Source organism: Symphodus melops (genome assembly GCF_947650265.1).
Source record: "Symphodus melops genome assembly, chromosome: 15".
Taxonomy (NCBI): Eukaryota; Metazoa; Chordata; class Actinopteri; order Labriformes; family Labridae; genus Symphodus; species Symphodus melops.
The window spans coordinates 15,342,577-15,357,099 of record NC_136705.1 but is presented as its reverse complement, the minus strand read 5'-3'; the positions used below and the strand labels follow the sequence as shown (position 1 = coordinate 15,357,099).

Below are 14,523 nucleotides of genomic sequence, written 5' to 3'. Positions count from 1 at the left end.
TCAGTGAAAGTTAGCTATTCATTCTCCTTTCTACTGTTGGTCTCGACCAAGTCCTGAGGGGAGTGATTGACACTTAAACTGCCCCAACATGTTTGACTGTGTTTAACTGTGTCTGCCTGATGTTTGGTGATGAGAGGGTAGTGTGAAAAGGGTTTTTAGGGTTTCTTACTTGCTATAAATAGCTGCTTGTCAGTGAGAGGTAAGCTCGAACCAAACATTGAAGTTTAATTCCAACAAAAACAAGGAGCTGAAAGACACTAAACTGCTCAGTTGAGCTGAGGTGAAAGAGTCAAGTTAAATTTAAATATTTCTGTTTGTTTTCGACGAGTGACTCCTTCTTTATTTTCTAAAACAGACATAACTAATTCAACATCAAACTACTTTAAAGCAGCAAAGTATGGGTGCGAGCGTTTCTCAAGTAACCGAAAAGAAAGCAGCGTCATTTTTTTTGGTGTATTTTTATTTTCTAAATTTTCTTGTAAATGTTTTTCTCCATGCTGCTTTCCTAAAAAACAATGGATAGAAATTAGCAGTCTTGTTAACTCTGGCAAGGGTTACTATTGATGCTAGCTGCTGTCTTTTCGATGAGGCAAAAACAGGAGAGCAGTTTGGAGATAAAAACAAAACATTCACCATCAAACAGTGCAACACAATTAGCCTGATCATCTGGATGGGTTTAGGTTGTAGCAGATTTGCACCCTCAGTGTGTGTGTGCGTGTGTACTATAGTAACCACAGAGGTGGCATCTGCCAGGGCACTTTAGCTCTGTTTGTGAGATCCATGTGTGGGGACTTCCACAGGGCTTAGAGAATGGCTGCCCCCCCCCCCCCCCCCCCCCCCCCCCCCATATGGTAAGCTGTCACAGGGGTGACACGGTGCAGCCCTCCCCTGTGTGGACCTCCAGCCAGCCTTCGTACTGACCGAGTAAACAACAACTGGACATGGGGAGATGTTGTTGTAGTAATTGGGATATTATTATAGTTTGGAAATGAAATTACCTCCTAAACCTGTGATTAAAGATCACAGACATCATCAGAAAAATGTGTTCTCCTTTGTGAATGATCTCATTTATATGTCAGTATTTATGCTTCAGTGACACCCAAAATGCGTTTCTCTTGTTTTGGAAAACAGTTTTTGTCAAGAAATTACAATCTCACGCTGCTTTTGAAAACAGATTGGACTTCTAAATCCATTTAGAGGGGATTAATGTGTGATTAATAGATGTTATTGATATGACTGATCAGCTTTGAAATACCAAAACAACGATACAGCTTTAATGCTGTTTTTGAGATGTTATAAAGGGAAGCCAAACTCTGTCTGTACTGAAAAGCTGTGAATCAGTTTGTCTGCACTGACACATTTGGGAAATGCAAATCACTGAAAGAAGACCACGAGTGAAAGACATTTCCTCCCATGACAGAAATCTGTCTCTCTCTTCCTGCACACAGATGTTACACAGCAGTTTGCTCTGAGAAAGAGACGACGAGCTCCTTCTACACCTCCCCAAGGAGCAAGTAGCCTGGGGAGAATCACTTTTACACATAAAGTGTTAATGTGTCTCTATGAGCGAGTGTGTGAGTGTGAAGGCAAAAGGGAAGCAGAGACAGTGAGAGAAATGTGTCTTACAAAAGGCTGTAAAGGAGGGGCAGACAAGAAATGAGGAGTGGCAGGATTGAAAACTTGGGGCCCTCAGGGTCCATAGGAGGCTTTTGAGGTGGGTGGATGTGTGTTTGTATGTATGTATGAGGGGAGTTACTGCTGTGCTGTCCTCTGGCTGTGCTCAAACTGTGTGTGTTTTTGGTGTTAATATCACCCAGTTGTTGGAAAGACAAACACAATCTGTGCACCCAGATGTTGACAGATGTGTTGTGTACAACCTAACTTCCTCTGAAACCGACACGTATAATGACACACAAACAAACAACCACATTGAGAGATCGTTAAAAAAAATCCTTCCTGCCCTCCCTCTCTAGAGAAGCGCTTTCTGGCTTGTTTGAGATATTCAACTAATTCTATGATATTTCCTAAAGCCTTGGCCAAGTGCTAAGCTGCTGTGGTCTTAGGAGACTGTTGTCCACTGTGCTCTTCCAGATGTTTTACTAATAACTAAAACAAACAGAATTTAATTTCTCCAGATGTGTTTACATAATGCAACGCAATCTCAGAGAAAGATGGAAAGACAGCTAGAGTAACAGCTGGAGCCGTCAGTAAGACTGTAACTAATGCAGCCCTCCCTAGTGGCCTGGAGTGGTGCTTGCACATGCAGCTGTGCACATGCAGAGAGGATGTGGGACACTGGGAGTGTTGGGACATTTAGTTGTCATCCGTCACTGGTCGAGCTGGTGCTGATGTTATCATGTTCCAGGTGTTGTTTTCCACCCTTTCCTCTTTAGGCCCATTTCAATCTGCATTATCACAGACTAATGTAGAGTTTGATTTTCAACATGTCACATCCATACATTTGTATGGAGAAGGGATAGTTCATCCACAGTCATTTAATGTTAAATCCACACTAAAATATAGAATCCAGCTGACTAAATGTTTAAACATGTTATAATTAAAGATTGGAAAAAAGGTGTTGGTTGATGTATCATGTAGGACACAGTTTTCAACCTGAGCCCCATCTACTTCCTCACAGACAGAAAGACCCAGAAAAAAAATCATATCCAGAAATCTCTGATATAAATGACAAACTGGTTTAAACTTTGGCAGACAATGACATATTAATTTCTTCTCCTATAGCTTACAGGAAGAAGCTAATGAAGAAATATAATTTGGACTTTAAAGCACATTTTCTTATTGCACTGGACATGCTAGAGAATCCCCTAAAAAGATCTTAAATATCAGGTTCAAATGTTATAAAATCAACCCCCAAAACATCACATTTTCTACATTAAATATCTTCAGTGTCCTGTTTTTGGTCCATTTAATGAGTACTTGTGTCAAGGTCACGCCCCATCAATGACAGCCCTCCTCATGAACAAAAACAGATCCAAGTTATCCCTCCCTGTGTCTCTCTGTCGTCCTCTCACTGCTTCATTGACTCTGTACTGATCAGAATCTACACAGATGGCCCCCTAAGGATCTCCAGCATGCAACTGGAAGAGCAGTGACAGAGGAAGTGTTTGAGTGTGTATTGGATAGTTTGAGACAGAGATGTGTGTTCATCTTCATGTGGTCACACCACATTGAACTTGGAGATGTATGTATCACGGAAGGAAAGATGAGATTTCTGGCCTCCCTAAATGCCTCATCCAGGTATGATGAGGCATTTGATCTGTCTGAAAATACAGTACCTAATATTCCTCTAAAACAGTCTTACACCCAAAACTCAAAACTGTAAAATAGAAAAAGAAGGAAAAACACCTGAACAGACGCCTCAAAGGTTATTTTGTCATGTTGTAAACAAATGTAAAATTATCCTTTAAAATGCAGACTCATTCTTACACTCATTCCAATAATGCTAACAATAAATCCAGAGCCTTTATTTTGTGGCTCAGCTCTCTCTTTATCACCTTGCTGAAAAATGACTCCTACATTACTGCAGCAGCTGCCAGTAAGCAGTGGTCAATCACATAATTGCTTTTACCATCTCTCGTAAATAATCCCGCAGTCACATGCCTTCACAGGTGGAAATACAGTAACTTGCAGAAACAGGAGTTGCAAAAAGATATTATGAACATCAGCCAAGGTGGATATTGAGAATGTGTATTTATCATGTGTGATACTGTATCTTTCTCCTTCAATCTGTGTTTTCACAGCTTTCCAAAATTACTCAGTTTAGAGGTTTGTTTTATATTAATTGCAGGTAGCAGTTTATCCCGTGGACAAAGAGGTTGTTGTCAAGTTGAAGATAAAACCTGTTTCCACTCTGTCCCCCAGCCCTTCCTTTTTTTCGGGCAGAGGAGATGAACACAGCAAAGGAAACAGAGAAACCAGATTGCTCAAACCTGAGGAGGTGGAGGCACGCAGGTGTGTAAGGTGGGCTTAGGCAAAGAAAACAATACGAGTCGATCTCATGTGATGGCAGTTGGGGAATAAGGTGATTTTACAACCTGTCTTCCAGAGAGCAGAAGGCATCCACACACATTTTGACACTAAAACAGTACTTCCCAGTGTATCACTGTCAAAGTCCAATTCTTATGTGCACATTGTCGGGATTTATTGCAACAGTAACATATGTAACACAAAACAAGACAGGGCTTCAGAAACTATGTAAAATATTATGTGGTCATCTGGTTCACTCAAGATTTTACACCTGAGCGCAAAATAGGTGACCCAGAACAGAACAGAGCAGAGCCATGCTGGACCATACTGGCTCCCAAGCTGTCCTGCTGCACGGCACACCTTTAACACCATGGCTGCAGCTGCTCTTGTTGTGTGTACATATGTATATGTGTCCCTGCATGTGTGTACCTATCCCCTGCACAGGAGTCTGTCTGACCGCAGCTGTCCCTACCTCTATGTGGGTCTCCGGGGCGAGGCTGACCTCTCTCTCCTGAAGCAACTTCAAAGAGATCGGGGAGGAATGGGGTGCCAGGCCGGCCAGCACGGCTGCTGCTTCCCTGGGCTTTGGGAGCTTGGGAGAAAGGGCTGGAGTTAAGGTTGGGAGGGAGGGGGGGGGGGGCTGTATAGTTAAAGTTGGGTGTTTTGCAGGAGGTGAAGGGAGGTGGGGGTGGAGGGGGGTACGTGTGTGGCAGCAGGGCAGAGACAGGAGGTATGGGACTGGGGGACGAATTCTGTGATAGTAATAGCTGAAAGTTTAGTGGTGTGTGTTGATGTGTGTTTGTGTGTGCGCTTTTCAACCTGGACAGACCTTCTGTGCTCTGGTGTCACTTAAATGTGTCAGGTGTGTGTGTGTGTGTTTGTATTTTTGTAATACACGAGGCGGCTGACCCAGTCTTACCCACAGGGAGTCAGGGGTCCATCTTTTGAGAGTTCACGGCACAATGGGCCAGGGGTGGGAGGTTGGCATGGGGGGGAGTTTTAAAAAAAGAGTAGAGAATATTTGCTCAAAGACACCGAAAAATGTAAGTCATACAGTCTCTGTCACTGTCTCAAAGGATGTGCACTGGTTATAGGATCCATGAAGACATAGGTTACTTTAAACGGAGTTCATATTGAAAATAACACAACAGTACAATATGTATTTTTCTGTTGACTTTAGCAAAAATGTTGGCACAATAAACTAAGAAGAAAAAAGTGAATGGAATATCTGTTACACATTTTGCCTCTACTGTAGCTCAAAGCAACACAGAACAACAGCACCGACTCAAAAAAACAACAACTAGCAGGTCCGTGAAATCGCTCTCTTATTTAAAAAGATGATAATACCAAATCAAAATATTTTTTTCTGAGCATATACCCTTATGCATTGAATTTTACTATAATCTTAAATAGTATGTACAACATTGTTGGTTATTCTTGGGTCATGTTTTTATAACAGGATGACTGAGAAAATTGGTGAATTCAAGTTGTTTTTATGTGCAACTGTGTGTCTGTGTGTGTGTGCTTGTGCGTGTGTCACAGGGACACGTCTGGCTACACCAATGGTAACAGAAGGGCTCCCCTGTGCTGCCTTTTTTTCTTTTCAAGCTGTCTCTTTACCCCCACCTCCAGTGCCTCTCCTGCTCACATACACACGCACACACCCACACCCACGCACACATACACACACACACACACACACATACCTTGCCTGGCTGCTGGTTCCTACTCACACTCCCCCCCGTTCCACAGGGCTATGAGCTAAAGGCCAGCTGATGGCAATATTTGCATGTGTGTTAAGAGAGGCCAGAACAGTACACACACATACATTATCTGACACGCTAGGTACACCTGTGTCTGCACTCTGTGCCCAGCCATGTCCCCATACCTACACCCTCTGCCCAGCTCCACACTCAGCACCATCTGGGGAGAGAGTAACAATAACAGATGAGGGAGGGCATCATTTAAAAAAAATAAAAAAATACATATATACATATACATATATATATATATATATATATAAAACCATAGACTGTATGAACATGGATTGTTTCAGAAGCAGATTTTAGAAGCCAATGACTGCTTGTCGACATTTTGGAAATGCTGACTGAAAACAGCTACAACACACACTCCACCTAACAGGGTGTTCCGATCAAGACGTGGGCTATTATTCAGACAAACTGATTGTTTATTAATGCTGTCAATATTGACTTTTTCATGTGGTTTGTATAGTTGTTTGGTTACAAACCTGTTTTCTATAAGTGTTGCCTCAGTTTTGGCTCTGGTCAGTTCTAACTCCTGGGAACAAGCCCTGGCCAATTCTTCTTCACAACTCTGAAGATCTTAAAAGGGCGGCTGACAGATGGTGGATTCCAGTTGTTCCAGAAATGTACCAGGCACGTGCGGGATTGGCATCAAAAGAGGCTTGAGCACATTCTTTAGAGAATGTGCACTTATGTTATTGCTTATCCTATACCTAGGATCACGGATTTTCTATGTACCAACCTTTTGCCTTATTTATCAAATTTTGTCTCGGAGTCTTGTATCGGTGTTAATTTTAGTGGTTCAGTGTGACAGCTGACCCTACTGGATAAAAAATCCTGCACAGGACTTTAAAAAAGCTTTTTATCAACAACTTGACAGCCTTAATATTCATGATTACCTATTGTGATCTGTTTTTGCAACAAACAATGAAGATGCTGCAGGATTCTAAAGTTTAGTCTATTGTAACTGACCTTTTATTAACTAGTCTATGCTCTTTGCAAAGAAAAAACTATTTCTGTGTACAATACAATTTAAATATTTTTGCAAAATGAAAGGAATTCCATATTCCACTAACAGTATTTTTTGGCACCTCTCTCTGAGTCAGTAAATTTGCTGGAGAAGCGCATGTCATAGTTTTAGGATTGCACGTCAAAGAAAGAACACACTCCTGTTGTTAGATTAATCTTCACAGACTTGAACCAACCTCTATGTACTCTCCTCTTCTTCTCTGTTTCTTGTCTGGAATAAGGGTCTTCTTACTTTGGTAGTGTCCTCAAAAAAACTTTATTTATTGACATATGACTGTTTTAATTGAAATGGTACCAGACCAGGCCTAACAGTCTGGCTCTCGTGCATTAACCACCCTTACTTAATCTCGCGATGCTTGGCTTAACTGACGGCGGACACACACGGGATCATGCTGGAGTGGGATGATGAGAGCTCTACGGTGGAGGAGTACCACACACCAAACTGACATCTTACAGTCTATGATTCAAACCGAAAACGGGAGGACAAGACGTGACGGTAGGGTGTGTGAGTGTGTGCTCGTGATCCCGTGCACGACAGAAAGGGGTTGCCGTTTCTCTGTGTGACGTCACGAGTTTTCCTGAAAGTCACAACAACCGTCGGCTGCGGTAACAGTAGCTTTCATGTTTTGTCGGAAACCCCGTTTGATGTTTTTCTTGGCGGTTTATTTCTCCCGTGTTTCGTTACGGGACCGACGAGGGTCGGCTGCATAGCTTTACGTTACCCAGTGATACAGGAGGACATTAACTCGTGCGGTTTAACAGCAGGTGCACGGGGATACCACAACACCTGTCACTACAGGTAATACTGTTAGCTGCATAGAAACACTATTGTGATGATGAAAAATAAATACACCCTCTAAAGCTCGACAGATACTGTGTTTATTCTGTTCAGACGTCAGCCAGGTGGGGGGCGGTGCCGCCTTTGACGGGTCACTTGGGTATTAATTATATATTCATGTCAAATTCTCGGTTAAGGGTGATAGATATCACGTAAAAAGTCACTTTAATGTTTTTTTAGTCTTACAAATAAATTGTATTTGGTCTTTTAACATTTGACAAGCATACGTGTTCCTTCCATGCTGCATTCAACATGCGTCAGTTTGACTGTGACGTAGATGATGCAGTGCTGGTGACCCACTCATTCATGGGCTTCACATTTACTCAACCTTTAGGCCTACACGTTCACATCTATCATCTTAATAAATTCACTGTTTACATATCACGTTTGCTGTAATTTTAGATGAATTGGATTGATTTAAAATTAGATGTAGTTGTTCTCTGATTTAATTTACATTTGTGAAATGAAAGAGGGTTTGCAGGAAAATAAGATCAATCAATCTTTATAGCATGAATGCACAACAACTGTTATTTCAAAACACATTACGAAAAGTAGGTCTAGACGGTACCCTTAAATTAGATAAGTAAAGTTAAATTATTAATTAAAGACCCAACATTAATCCATCATTAGCCCGCCACTAAGCAACAGAGGCAGAGACCTTGAGCAGAACCAGACTCATGAAGAAGTCTCAGATGTTGCTCTGCCCTCTATATAATTCAAAGAAACCTAAAACCTAAGTTCAATAGCCAAGAAAAAAAAAAGCGTGTAGCTTATCTCTTATCTTTTTATTGTCATATTTGTTGGACTACATGCCTTAGATAAAGTCTTTCTTGGGCCAGCAGCTTGATGTAAGCTAAGATTTGGAAATCAGTGAATTGTGGTTAAACTAAGTTGAGGCAAGATGAGATATAGTGGGCTGATGGGGGGGGCTTTTGGGAACATTTCTACTTCCATAATATTGTAGCATTCCTCCCCTATTTATACTAATGCATTGTAGTTATTTATAGAGTTATAGAGTTTTTTTGTCCTATAAGAGAGGATGATTTGGTATCACAACTTCTTAGACTGTTTAATAATGTAAATAATAATTTGTAAATATACACTCTTATAATAATAATATAATATACACGCTTATCCACTCAATGTGAACATTCGACCAATGAAATGGCACCTTTAGAACACATGGAGCATGCATGTGTACCTTTTGATAACAAGATAAGACACCTTCATTTACACAATACATTTGGTGGTGATTTAAGGTTAAAAGCAATGTGTGCCATGTTTTTGCCTCCAGAATTACATGAAATAAATGTTGTCTAACAGGTGCTTCCCTTGGCATTGTCCGTTCATCATGGCAGTATCTCCATGGCAACAGCTGCCCTGGTGACAAGGGGTTGCCACTGTCTGGACATTTTCTTCTCCATGCCTCTCTTCTCCTCATCTCCTTTCCTTTCCTCTCGTCTCCTCTCCTCTCTTGTCCTAATTAAGGGTAAAGCTATCTGAGGCTTCATTGAATTACACTGTAGACTTAGAGCTTAATCCTCTATTGTACTGTGCCTATAAAAAGGATTTGATCACCTTTGATATAATTACAATGGCTTAGTATTATTTTGATGTATTTTCAATTAATCAGTACTTACACAAGCCAACTTTTAATTCTTACGCAGAATTCTTACTTTCTTACTTTCCACTGTTTCCAGTGTGGCAAAAATAATATTGAAAAATATAAAAAGAAAAATAAGGATTTCTCCAGAATTTCTTTTTGTGTGTGTTTTTTGGTTTCTTTTTGCCTTCTGTGACTCTGTCAAGGCCAAATCTTTAGGTTGTGGATAAAAGACGACGTCAGCTTGGGCTTTGGAAATGCTGATCAAGCCGTTGTCACTATATATTCTTAGGAACCAAAAACCATTCAATCTATTTCTAAAAAAAGGTTGGATTTAAATCGAAATAGTAACTACACAAACAGTGGTGTGATTACTTGTGATTACAGTGGTTTTAAACTGAAATTGTCTCCAGCTACACTAAATTCAATAATTTCTCAATGACTATTCGTCAGATGTTCAGCTCTCTTCAGCATCTCTTTAATCGAAGCGCGCTTCATCCTTTGTAAAAGTGTTAGGCTGGATCAAAATCAATGTATCCACTTGTGAATGTTGTAGTTGTTGTAAAGAAACAAAAATGGAATTGAAAAAGGCTGAATGATTTAAAGGGAAATGGAAGGAAAGCATAATCCCTCAGAATCGTTGCAACCCTTGTAAGCAGGAACTGAAATTGTCGGAACCCTTTATTTGTTCGCCTGGTTTTAGATTGGTCACGATTCAGCTGCCTCAACATAAAAAACCCCCCTAAAATCTCTGTGTCACCTGCTGGGGTGTGTACGTGAGCATGGCTGTTGCAGCCTTGCTTATGACGCTGCAGTCCCTCCAAGTGTGGGCAGCAGTGCAGACACTTGCTGATTTCAATACTGATATGAAAGCTTGATTTGAAAGCTGCGACTGCTAGCCTACCCACCGTATTGCTGATCTCCATTCAGGCTGAGCAGGGTAGTGTTGTTGTATATTGTGTAAGACAGTGTAGTAGGGTGCATTTGAGGTGAGCACGGCAGCTATGCAGAGAGAGAGAGAGCGAGCGAGCGAGCAGGGAGGGAGAGCGAGAGTGAGACGACAGAGAGGTGCAGAGATTTGGGCAGAGAGAAAGAGAGTATGAGAGCATCCTTAACTGCCGATGTTGCTATTTATAGTCTAGCCCTACTCCACAGTCCTGAAATGCTCTCCTAACTCCCACATATAGACAGACAAATAAGCCTACACGTACACACATTTAAACAAAAGAATTTGACATGCAGAAATAAAGCAAGCACATGGAGATAAATAGTCTTTTGCACACAGGACATCATGGTAACCAGAACATCAAAGAAACAGATCTATGAATGAATGAAAGGGATATTTGTTTGGCAATCAAGGTCAGTTTTTGCTTGATCAAGAGCTCAACAATTACTCTTTCTGATTTTTCTGTAGAAAGAGGAACTGGGTGTAAGATTTGGTGGGTTGGAGGGTGGGAGTGGAAGAAGCATTAGTTCTCACAATAACTGTTTGTTTTGTCAGATTGTACAAAATGGTTTCTGTGGAGGATGAGGGGAAAGAAGGAGCAGCAGAGGAGCAGAAAAATAAAATCCATGCCTTTTTTTTTTTTTTTTTTTCTACTTTCACTTCCTTCCAGGCTGAGTCACTGCTGGTGAGGAGGAAGGTCTGGAGAGGGAACGAGAGAGGAGGTGGAGGAGGTGGTGGAGGAGAAGGGGGAGAAGACGAAGAAAAAAAGGAGGGATTGAAGGAAGATAATCAACAACAGGAAGCAGAACGACACAGCGCTTACACACACACACTCTGCGTGTTTGTGTGTCTGAAAGGGAGACTGCGCGAACGAGAGGGCGAACGGGAAAGGAAGGGAGGGAGAGTGACGCGGAGGCTGGGAGAGCCGCCCCCCCCCTCTCCTCTCCTCCTCTCCCTCTCTTTCTCTCCTCTCCTCTCCTCCCCTCCTCCCTCTCTCTCTCTGTGGAGCAGGCGTGTAGCGGCATCAGACTCGGCGTGAAGGAACCATGAGCGATGTCACCATCGTTAGAGAGGGATGGCTCCAGAAACGGGGTAAGTACCTCTTTTCTTCTCCAACCCTCCTCTCTACCTCGATAGTCTCTCCTCTTCTTCCCTGTCTCTTGTCTAGACTGAGGGCCTGGCTGTGCCGGTCCACATGTGCCGGTGGGAGGATGTGAGTGTTTGCGATTGACTGTGTGTGTGTGTGTGTGTGTGTGTGTTTGTGATCACATGGATGTGTGATAGTCTAGCTTGTGATGTGTACATTTATGCATTTTCCCCCTTTGGGATGTGTGGCTTTATTACAAGCTTGGCTGACTTTTTCTTTGCTAGGACTCTTTATGCTTTTATCAGCCTTAAAAAGAATGCATGCATGGGTATGTGTATGTGTTATGTACAAGTGTGTGTCCGTGTGTGTGCAGTTAATAACATTTACCAGGCCTGAAGTTACACTCTTCGTGCATAGTGTTCCCTTCTACCTACTCTTAAAATCAAGTTAGCATTGTCTTCCTTAGGTATTATTGAACCAAGTTGACATGTACATTTGCATAAAATCCTAAATAGTGTCTATGAGCGTCATGTGCCATTGGTTGAGGGCTTGGTTCTGGGTGGAGTCAAGTGGTGTGGGGTGGGGTGTGTGACTGACAGTGCACATCCTGCCTTTACAACAACTGAATGAAAAACAGAAATGTCATTTTGGAAGAGCATATTGTAAATGAGGACTTTCATGTTCTCAGACATTCAAAGCATATGTTCAATGTGTGGAGGCTGCAACAGGTGTAAAGTCATTTGGGGCTGGACCACTCTTACCCATTAAGATTTAAAGTGTGAGAGACAGTAGCTCGGTGATGACTTAACCCCACCTAAATATTTTGTGTGATTTTCCAACAAACTGTACATTGCATCGAGAACCAGGAGTTCATAGTCGCTTGTGTGTGCTGATGCTTTTTCCTCCAGGCACAAGAGTGTGCGATTTAAGGGAAGAACCCAGAGAACAGAGCAAGGGGGATTACCCAGACTTTCAGGCCAATGAGCACCATCCCTCCTGACTTTGTGATGGTCGTCTAGGAATGTGTAACACAAACTGTTGAACAGGAAATGACACGGATGCACAACAGACAGCAGGCTTCTGGGTAATGTAGGCTAGCATTATAGCACAGCAGGAGAACATGTTGGATGTCAGAGTGCTTCTTATGAGTGGATGTTTTCTCTTCCTCAGTCGCAGCACACTCTCTGTGTAACTGAAGTGGAGGGTGGGATTTTTGTCTACGTGTGCCAGCATGCCTGTGTGATCCTCAGTCGTCTGTGCATATTAAGAGGAACACATCGCCCCCAGTCACGACGCAGTGCTACCAGTGTTCGTCAGTGTGTGAGAGAGATTGCAGGGAAGCAGGGGGTGTTTGTTTGTGTCAGGAATATGAATGTTTGTCTGCATCATATGCTAAATTATTGTCTGTATTTTTGTAGTGTGTGTGTGTGCATACGTGCGTGCGTGTGTGCGCGTGTGTGGAGAGGAGCAGGGTCGGGGTGCTGACTCACTGTTCAGGTCGTGATACAGCATAGACTGCAGTCTTAGTCATTAGACACCTTTTCACTGAAACGACAGAGAGAGAGAGAGAGGGGGAGACAGAGAAGGGTAGTGAAACATCTACCGACACAGACATACAAACACACACACTGACTTTGTGTATTAATAAAAACATTACACATTTATGTTCTTTGCCTGTTTAAAAGTCTCTGGTACTGAGTAAGTTGTCTACCAATGAACAAGTGAAGAAGTGCAGAGATTTCCTGGTAAAATAGATAGGAAGAGAACACAGATCAGTTTGGAAATACGTCTGTATGAAAGCTCGTTTGCTTCTTGGAGTTATGTCAGGCTATTCAATCCTTAAAAGTTAATATTTCATCAAATGTGTTTCAGAGGAGTACCTACATAACTGCTGATGTCTTGTGTAGTGCTTTACATTTAAAGTGTGTACAAGTGGTGATAGATCTAGTTGTCATAAAAGATCTAACTACTATAAATGAAAATGTATGTAAAAGTAAACGCTTAGATTTTATGCAGTTCTGTTGTACATTCACCTTAAGTGTAAACCTTCAACACAGTTCAGTTTTGTTGCCCAAATAGTAATTTAAAGATATTTTATACTATCATTGACCAGTTCCAACGACGCAGAAGTTTGAAAAGTAAGCAGTACTGCAATAATTAAAGCCTGGCACACACAAAAAGATTTTGAAAATCTTAAATTTTTTTGAAAATGTTGACAAATCATACAGACAGATTTAACTGTTGTGTTCTTAGTGTGTGGTGTGCAACAAAATAACCACACCGGAAGAATGTCGCTCCAAGAATGATGTTCTGTTATGCTATGATGGTCAAGCTAAATGTGGCTAGCTGTTAGCTACCTGGTACATCCATTGCAGTAACAAGTTCCGTCCAGCTTCTTTCCTTGTCAGTTGGATTGTGTTTTAGGACATGTTGTATAAACACTTGTGTTGTTGCCACAAATCAACAAAGTTGGTCCTCCATTTCTGAAGTCCATCTCTCATTGCTGTTGTACCCGCTTAAGTCATCGTTTTATATAAACTTCCGTGCACAATAGAGATTTCTATTGACATTGCTTTCTTGGGGTAATACACTTGTAAATGACTTCTACATTTGCTGTTTGTACAGAAAATTTAACATTTGACACAGAATCCCTTTGTTGATATCATTTGCACACATAAAACATAGTTCTAGCACTGACCACATATGGACAGTTAATGGGAAAGAACTCAAACCTGAATTTATGGTGAAATGATCCACACTTGTGGCTACCTATCATACATGGTTGTTTCTGAACGTTTATAACTGTCTATTTAATCGTCTTTAGTTTACGGTCCTTGTCTGGTTAAATACTCGTTTGGAAAGAAATGATTGATAGATTGATAGATTGGTTGATGGACACTATATTGGTATTGTTGGTAGCACTGGTGATGACTTCTCTTTAATGCACTCATTTTGCCTCTCTTCATGTTCTATGAATGGACTGACTGTATTAATTAAAGTGGAGTCTATGTGTAATGTCCTTGATGAGCATGTTCAACATCTCTGACTTGACTTTCAATAGGATGCATTGACAAAAACAATGAAACGATGAGAGCTTCTTCACCTGTGTCATGTGAAGTGCACTGTAACAGTACAAACTGTTGTCAATCACCAGTCCAACAATGATTTCAGTGTTTTTACAAGGTTTTCACAAAAGATCATTTATAGATGTAACACAAAATAGAGCATTAAAAAACAAGTTTGATAAATATTTACTTGTATGGAATAAAA

General features: G+C 41.4%; 1 protein-coding gene across 5 annotated transcripts in view; it reads left to right on the top strand.

The window, feature by feature from the left end:
- The first annotated feature begins 7,134 nt into the window (after positions 1-7,134).
- akt3a (v-akt murine thymoma viral oncogene homolog 3a) overlaps positions 7,135-14,523 on the top strand; it is a 57,927-nt gene continuing 50,538 nt past the window's right edge. For 4 of the 5 annotated variants that reach the window (XR_013780696.1, XR_013780697.1, XR_013780698.1 and 1 more), the window contains exons 1-2: positions 7,135-7,275; positions 10,837-11,258. Coding sequence is in view for 2 of the 5 variants with exons in the window: in XM_079362521.1 (XP_079218647.1) it covers positions 11,213-11,258 (46 nt within the window). In the remaining 3 variants the exon portion in view is untranslated. The other variant, XM_079362522.1, reaches the window with a different exon arrangement.